At 56.1% G+C, this 7,519-nt stretch overlaps 2 protein-coding genes across 6 annotated transcripts in view; one reads left to right on the top strand and one right to left on the bottom strand.

The window, feature by feature from the left end:
* The window catches only part of CUNH19orf67 (chromosome unknown C19orf67 homolog), a 3,190-nt gene extending 1,198 nt beyond the window's left edge, over positions 1-1,992 (top strand). Inside the window, exons 2-6 of the mRNA XM_006918759.3 lie at positions 40-184; positions 299-399; positions 490-675; positions 1,014-1,148; positions 1,613-1,992. Of these exons, the coding sequence (XP_006918821.1) occupies positions 40-184; positions 299-399; positions 490-675; positions 1,014-1,148; positions 1,613-1,787 (742 nt within the window). The 3' untranslated portion in view covers positions 1,788-1,992. The remainder of the gene's footprint in view (positions 1-39; positions 185-298; positions 400-489; positions 676-1,013; positions 1,149-1,612) is intronic.
* A 2,891-nt stretch (positions 1,993-4,883) lies between these two features.
* On the bottom strand, positions 4,884-7,249 carry MISP3 (MISP family member 3). 5 transcript variants are annotated; one of them, XR_001517528.2, is made up of 4 exons: positions 6,089-7,249; positions 5,675-5,802; positions 5,507-5,580; positions 4,884-5,259 (listed from the first exon to the last, which is right to left on the bottom strand). XR_001517528.2 is itself a non-coding variant. In XM_015594750.2 (3 exons), exons 1-3 carry the CDS (start codon positions 6,654-6,656, stop codon positions 5,245-5,247), a joined length of 657 nt encoding a protein of 218 aa, XP_015450236.1. In that variant the 5' UTR covers positions 6,657-7,227; the 3' UTR covers positions 4,884-5,244. The 5 variants fall into 5 exon arrangements, 2 of the variants coding, with proteins under 2 accessions (XP_015450236.1, XP_024907416.1); XR_003048415.1 differs by lacking the exon at positions 5,675-5,802 and having other exon boundaries at positions 5,507-5,624; positions 6,089-7,245; XR_003048414.1 differs by lacking the exon at positions 5,675-5,802 and having other exon boundaries at positions 5,507-5,661; positions 6,089-7,244.
* Positions 7,250-7,519: the final 270 nt, after the last annotated feature.

Genomic DNA, 7,519 nt, shown 5'->3' with positions numbered 1-7,519 from the left:
AATGAGGGACCCCATACAAAGGTCCCCTTCTCTCTGCAGCAGGGACCGAGTCCAAAAGGAACAACTGGCGAAGGCCATGCCCACCTTCTTAAAGATGTGTGAGCCCTATTTCCTGTACCTGGAGGCGGCTGCACGGAGCGTGCCCCCCATCTATGGAGCCCTGCAGGAGCTGGTCCGAAAGGGGGTGTGTGGGGCTGATTTCTTAGACCCCATGTTCCTTCATCCCTCAGGCCAAGAGGATGTGGGGGGGTGCTCCTGGCAGGCCAGCTAATCTCATGATGCCCCCTCTTCCATGTAGCTGTTAGAGATCTCCCAACAGCTGACCCTACGCCTGGAACAGCTGGTACTCATGTATGCCTCCTTTGGGTTCGTGGACCTGGAGGACACTGACCCCCTAAGGTAAAAGTGTAGGAGACTGGAATGGGGCGGGGGGGAGGTTGGAAGCGTCCAGGACGCAGCCTCTTTCCTCACTCTCCCATCTCCTGCCAGCATCTCCTGTTTCTTCTGCGGGAGGTTCTCCATCAGTCCTTCCCACGAGGTGTCCATCTTCAGATACTGTGCCCCTGCCGCCTACACCGCCAGCCGCTTCCCCCGGTACCTCTATAAGAAGATGCGCTGGAACCTGGAAACCACCCCAGAGTCCAGCAGCCGGTGGCAAGATTCCCATGTGGATTAGTGAGTCCTCTTACCAGAATCCAAGTCCCCCTCCCCTCTATACAGAATGCCAATATCAGCCTCTGAATTATCACCACTACTAAAGTATGGAAAGTCTAGCAGGAAGCCAAGGACCTTTGAAAGGCCATCCCCACCTTTAAAAATATTCATCCCCCAATTAAAAGTTCTCATCTTAAAAGCAGGCTGGCAGGGAGAAAAGCCCTCAGTATTGAGTCACACCCCTACCTGCGAACTTGAAGGCAACTGCAGATGAGTTTGCACTTCACCTCCAAAATTAAAGCCCTTAACAAAAGCTAGGAAACCACTCACTCTTAATTGCTGCCCCTTTCCCCTCACAGCTACTTCCTGTGCTATCGAGATACATGGGAAGACACAGGCAAGAGTCCAGCCAATTCGTGCCCTCAGATTCAGAAGCTGTGGTCCATCGGCAGATGGGTGCCCCTAGGACCAGCAGAGGATGACCTTTATTCCTGGTAGGAGCTAGGGTGATGGCAAGATGGGCCTGGGCTCTGCAGGGAGGGGCAGAACCCCACCAAAGACCATCTACCTTCCCCAACACTGTTTCTCTTGGTAATAACGATAGCATTTTATTGTGCCCTGAAAACTGCTTTATGCAGACTCATGTAACAACTCATTGAGGTCTATATCACTAGCCCCATTCTACAAAGAAGGGAAACAGGTACTCAGAGAGGTTAAGCTACCTGGCCAAGGACACACAGCTAGCCGAGTAATTGGCCAGGTCAGGGCTAAGATGTTCAGCTTCCCAGAGCCATTACCGTCTAGGTTTCTCATCAACAAGGAAACCACTTTCCCCCAGGGGTTTTCCCACCCCCAGCTGAAACAAAGCCTCTTTCAGCTACAGCCTCTTATTCGAGGGGAGGGGCTCCGGAGACGCAGGGGGCGCTCACGTCCAGGCCTGTCTGTCCCCGGCCCCCAGGATTTTGTGCCCGCAGCCGCCTGGGGACTACCAGCAGCTGCTGACCATTGGCTTCGAGGAGCCGTCACACATGCTGGCCACCGACCTGCTGGTGCAGATCCTCACTGGCCAGACAGGCCCGGCCAGGCCCCCGAGCGCGGTCGGCCCCGCGGCGTGGGCAGCGCAGGGGTCTTGAACCTGGAAAGAGGGTGGGAGATGGAGCTTGACAGTTCCAAACTCCCGGAGAGCCGGCACAGGTAGGGCTCGCTCGTTCTCCAAGTGCAACTCGGCCTCACCTTCCAAGGGGCCATGCCGAACTGGCCAGTCCGCTGCACCGAGTTCGGCCGGGCCGTGGAGCCCCGCACGCGGACGCACCAGTTTAGTGTTAAATAAAAGAAAGAAAAGAGGTCACCGACTCAGCGTCCGCTTGGAGTGCCGCGCCCCACCCCTTGGGGCAAAGAAGCCCCGCCCACTCGCGCGGTCTTTTGGGAAATGTAGTCTTTGAAAAGAAAACCGTGGTCCACGGACCGGCGAACGAGAGTTCTGGGCATGCGCAGAAGGGTACATGAAGCAAAAAGGGAAGTAGTGGTGCCTGTCAACAACCGGAACCCAGAAAACCGCAAGTTTTGGGTAGCCGGGAAATTCAACGTCCGCTGGCTGTGGTGAAGGGAACCCCCCCAGGGCCACGCCCACTTGCATATTTTGACCCGGAAGTTGTTTTTTTGTACTGTAAAAGACCTTATTTCCCGACGTGCCCCAGGAAAGGGCCCGCAATCAATTTCCTAAGGGCGGAGGTTAGATCTTCCTCTTCCAGCGTTTGGGGCCAGAAGCGAGCAGGTCTCCGTGCCCCGCGGGGTGTCCGGGACACAGGCGGGGTGGAGGAGCCGCAAAGAACTACAACTTGGGATCTCTAAAGCCTCACTCCAATCTTGGACTGGAGAGGAGACTCGGATTGAGTGAGGTGAACTCACCTGTCCAAAGCTATGGCGAGTAAGCTGCAGAGTCTGGACCTGAGCTGGGTCCTTCAGATCGTTACTGGTCCCTTGGGAGGGGTGTCCCTGACCCAGCGACACTCAGCTGCATGTTAACGCCCTTTAAGGGACGTCTTTTGCTTGTCCCACCCACCTCAGGCATTTTTAGAATTGTAGAAGAGACCTAGTTTTTATGATTTTGAGCAAAGTAGTCGCTTACCTAGCAGTCCCTGGCATATAGCATTGGCATAATCCCCAGTTTACAGATGACAAAAACGTGAGAGATGGAGTAAATCAGGATTGGAAACCAAAACCCTAATTCTTGTGGGGAGGGGGCTTTTGGTGACAGTTTCTGACTACAAGGATTTTTTAGGCCACAGCCCGGGTCTGGAGCTCCCTAATACTGATCTGAGGTAGTCCCTGTGAGATTTCTACCAGCCGTAAAACTCCGTAAGACTAGCCCGGTTCAATAGAAATATAAAGTGAGGAACAAATGTGAGTCATGTGTAATTTCAGATTTTCTAGTAGCCACATTTAAAAGAGGTCAGACTCATTTTAGTGATATTTTTATTTAACTCAATATATCTAAAAATTCAACATAATGTAAGAAATTGAGATTTCCTTTTTTTTCTTTTTTGATACTAAGCCTTTGAAATCTGGTGTGTATTTTGCACTTACAGCACATCTCAATTTGGACTGGCAACAGGCAGCTTTATGAGACTGATGCGCTGCCTACCGCGCTAAGGAGGCAAGCAACAGGCAGCTTTAAACTGCCTCCCTTAAGACAAATCCACAGGCCACTTAAGACTAAAAATTCCTAGTAGGGGATGGCAGTACTGGGAGAGGAAGGAAACGGGCTTGATTTCCTGGGTCTGGTTGCTGGGGAACTGTTTACACCTGTGATTTTCCAACTTTAGCATGCTGAGATAGGGTCCAAGAATGTGCATTTCTAACAAGTTGCCAAGCAATGCCAGTGCTGCTGGTCCAGGCAACACACTTGAAAACACTAGTAGCCTTTACGTCATGGCTGTCAAACTTGGCTCCATGTTGGAAGCACCCGGGCAGCTTTACCAATGCCAAGGCCTCCCTTGGATTCTGACTTGTCATAAGAGTGCCTCAGGTGATTTTAACTTGGAAAGTTCAAGAGCTCAGTTCTAAACTTAAGCCATCCTGTCAACTTTTTAAATGCTTAATTCTTAGCTGCCTTACTGGGAATTAAGAACAGGCTCTGGGTATTTCCATTTCCACCTTGGCAGTGCTGACTCCTGCCTTTCTCTCCAGACCATCCAGAGTCACAGTCAAGCATGTGTTAATGTGCTGATGATGGGGTTAGGGCATGGGTCCTTGGGCTGAGCTGCTCTGGGGGTGCAATGCTGTGTGAGCATTCATCCTTCATTAGCCATCTGTTGTCCCTGTGCAAGCCTATTGCTAGATCCAGGGTGTAGAGTTGGACAAATCCAGGAGTTTAAAGAGGGATTTTAAAATGCTTCCTGGGTCTCAACCTTTTCTATTGCACCTCTAAGAAGCCAGTACACTAAAACCACAGAATATAACTGCACAGATAGCTTTACAACTTGGAGTGTTCACAGGACCTCTTGAACACCTTGTCTTGGAACAGAAATTGAGGAGGGCTTGCCAGTTGACAGCCACAAGCCCTATTGCAAACAGGCATTCCTTGTTACCTCCTACATCCTTCCCCAATTTAAAAAGTTTTCTAGTCACAAAGTTTAGTAGATTTCTTTTAAAGGCTGGGTTTCCAGCTGCTTTTGGAAAGGAGAAGCTCTGGCACCACTTAACACTCAGTGGTAGTACTGCTGATACGGAGGAACACTTACTTGCCCGTTTAAATGAAGCATTTGTTTTTAAGCACACCCCATCTCTCTCCTTAATATCTGCCTGGTGCCGTAAACATGCGAGGTTTGCAATCGCCCGGGCAGATTATAAATGGCCTTATATGTCCTACTAAGGAGTTGTATTTTTTTTTTTTTTTTGGTAGCTATTGTTTACAACCCCAGGGCAGGAAAAACCTCTTATCACCTCTGTCTAGCCAGCGCCCAGCGCGGGGCACGCGGTTGGCACCAATAAATGTTGACTAAGTCTGGAAAGGGAGGCGTGAGCTCATTGGTCGGAACGGCGCAGTTAGCACCTGCGCCGCCAGGGGGCATTAAGACCTGGGCGGGTCCTGGGGAAGACTGGCACTACCAAAACAGAGCGTTAGGGCACATTCCACATAACCGCCGGCGCCTCTTGCGGCTTTCTCTTCTGCTTACCGCGCTCGTGCCCCACCCCAGAACAAGAGAACCCAGAAGAAAACAGCCTGCACTGACCAGAAAGAAGGGATTTTATTAGGGAGGGGGGAGAGCCGAGCGGTGACCCTGGTCCTCTAACAGTCAAGGCCAGAGGGAGAGGCTTGCCGGGTTTGCAGTTAGGCGGAGAAGGACTGGTCAGTTTCACTGGCCGGGGAGTTGTGGTGGTGTTTCCCAATGGGGAATAAGTTTTAGAGAAGAGACTGGTCAATTTCACAAAGTCAAGTTTAAGGATGGGCTGGTCCCGTGCGCAGATGGCTAGCCCCTCTCTAGGCCTTCAGTTGATCCAGTTGACTTCGGTTGATTCCTGGGCGTCCCTGCCCGGTCCTCTGACGCTCATGTTACTTCTGGTCGGGGGTCTCAGCCTGCTCCAACCTCAAGGCTTCCGCTCCTGGGAAGAGGGGGCCAGTCGGGACAACCAAACAAAGGGTGTGACAGTTTGGGCCCCAGAACACAGCCTCCTTGTCACCCCTGGACTGCGTCCGGGACTTTTTGTACTAGCCCACAGTGATTTCCCAGGGGGCGCAGGGATGCACTTTCCCCGACCCAGCGGCCTGGCGCCGCAAGGGTCGGGTGTATGTGTTTTGGGGGGCGGGTAGTGACAAGCTCCTGAGGCACGAGGGGAAAGAGGCTCCCACCTGCTCCAGGCCGTTCTCGGAGGCCTTTCTGCGGGGAGGCCAGATCACTGCCAGCTTTCCGTCGCCCCTGATCGCTGCGGGTAAAGGGACACTCAGCCAGGGCTCCTCCTCTCACCAGCTGGAGTCGGCCAGGATAAAGGAAGCCGGCCGCGCCCCTTAAATACATACAGGCGTTCACCTCCCTCCTCCCGCTGGAAGCCCTCCATTCTGACGCAGGTGGGAAGCAAACAGAGTACGGAGGTAGGAACCCGAAAATTCAGGACGATCCAGGAGTGGCAGAATCCAGACAGGGTTCCCTGGGACCCGACAAAGAGAAAGACATCTGGAATCTTCCTCCCTTCCCCCACCACAAGCCTAGGTGGGATGGATCCAGGAATTGACCACTCCGAGTGGGGGGCGGGAGGGGTGGAGCATAGAGAGTGGGCAGCCCAGAAGGGGACGGAAAGTTGAGAGGGGGTCCCAGGTGTCTGGGAGCCAGGGGAAAATTCCCAGAGGGCCAGAAGAGGGACCACTGGAGTTGGGTAGTTGGTGAGGGCGGTTGGAGCTCTGAGGGGCCCTGACGTCCGGATGCCCGTGGCTTACCCGTGAGGCTCGGCGCGGGGTCCTTGAACTCGGCGGTGCCGTAGACGCTGAGCCTCTGGCGCTGCAGCTCCCGCTCGCGCTCTTGCGCTTCGCGCACCTCCTGCTCGAGCAGTGACGGCGCGATGGGCCGCGGAGCGCGGGCCAGCACCGGACACCGGCCCTTCACGGCAGAGCGAGGCTGGCTTCCGCGTTCGGGCAGCCACTGCGGCCCTCCGCCGCCCTCCGCCACCGGCGAGGAACCGCACCCGCCCGCAGCCTCGAAGAAGCGTTTGAGCTCACCCAGCGGCTGCGGCGGCAGCGGGGCGAGCGGCTCCGGGGTTGCGGGGCGCGCCCGCGCCGCCCGCCGGTGGGCCTCCCGCTCGATGTCTCGCTGCATCTGCGCGCCTGCCCGCGCGCGCTCTAAGGCGCGCGGGAGCGCGGGGCCGGAACTGGGCAGGCTGAGCACTGGCCGCACGCGCAGCTCGACAAGTTCGCGGCCCGCGCGGCCTGGACTCAGGCCCCTGCTCCGGCGCAGGCTCTCCTCGCGTTCGCAGCTGCGGCGGATTTCGCGCTCGATGGGTGTCTCCATGAGCGGCTCCTCAGGGCGCTGTTGGGGAGTCTCAAGGCACAATGGAAAACGCTGCTGGGGGGCTTCCGAATCTGACCCAAAGGAGGAAGTCTCGGGACCCTGAGGTAGACACTGCCTCGGGACCCCGGCGTTTCTCCCTTCGAATGGCTCGGAGTCGTCCCTGGCTGACCCAAGACTCTCAAAGCTCCCAGGTGTGCACGGCCCGGGGCGCTCTGAGTGCTGTCCCACTGATGGCCAGAGGATTTCGCTCTCTTGATCGAGGGTCTCTGCGCCCCGCTCTGCGCCTGGCCTAGCGACCTCTGTGTCCTGTCCTGAGACAGGCCCAGGGACTTCGATGTCTGACACCGGGGGCTCTGGGCCCCACTCTTCGGACGACCCCAGGGTTCCGCTCTCCGGCCCGGAGGCCTGGGCGGTGTCCAGAGATGGGGACAGCTCGGAAGTCTGAGTTCCTAGAGCCGGAGTTTTGATGCCCACAGCGGGGACACGATGCCCTGCGAGGCACCTGTGGCCGCAGTCGCTGCCCGCTGGTTCCAGGGCGTCGCCCGTACTGACCGCTTCTCTGACCCGCCCCTGGCCTCCAAGAACGGCCCCCGGGGGCAGGGCCGGGCCCCGCCCCCTGCACCTGCCTGGAGGACCCGGGCTCCGCCCTGGGCCCGCCCCCAGGGAGAGAGCGCTTGGGCCCCACACAGGATTTCGTCCACTGGCACGACTCAGGTCAGCTCAGGGAAAGGATTAATCTAGAGTCGGCCCGCTATTTGGGGCGCCAGTCCGGATGCCATTGCACTCACTGGAAACCATGCTGGCACCTTTTCGGCCTTACGTCCCTGGTATTTCCAGGAAGCTGGCCCTAGCTATGCCCCGGG

Source organism: Pteropus alecto, unplaced genomic scaffold (genome assembly GCF_000325575.1).
Source record: "Pteropus alecto unplaced genomic scaffold, ASM32557v1 scaffold388, whole genome shotgun sequence".
NCBI classification, from domain to species: Eukaryota; Metazoa; Chordata; class Mammalia; order Chiroptera; family Pteropodidae; genus Pteropus; species Pteropus alecto.
This window is presented reverse-complemented; position numbering and strand designations above follow the sequence as displayed.

What these genes read in the sequence shown, in the direction of transcription:
- MISP3 (XM_015594750.2), bottom strand. Translation starts at nt 6,656, where the DNA reads ATGGAGACACCCATCGAGCGCGAAATCCGCCGCAGCTGCGAACGCGAG. An exon ending in CCCCGCGCCGAGCCTCACGG is followed by an intron (nt 5,581 to 6,088) that starts GTAAGCCACGGG and finishes CTTTACCCGCAG; the next exon opens with CGATCAGGGGCGACGGAAAG.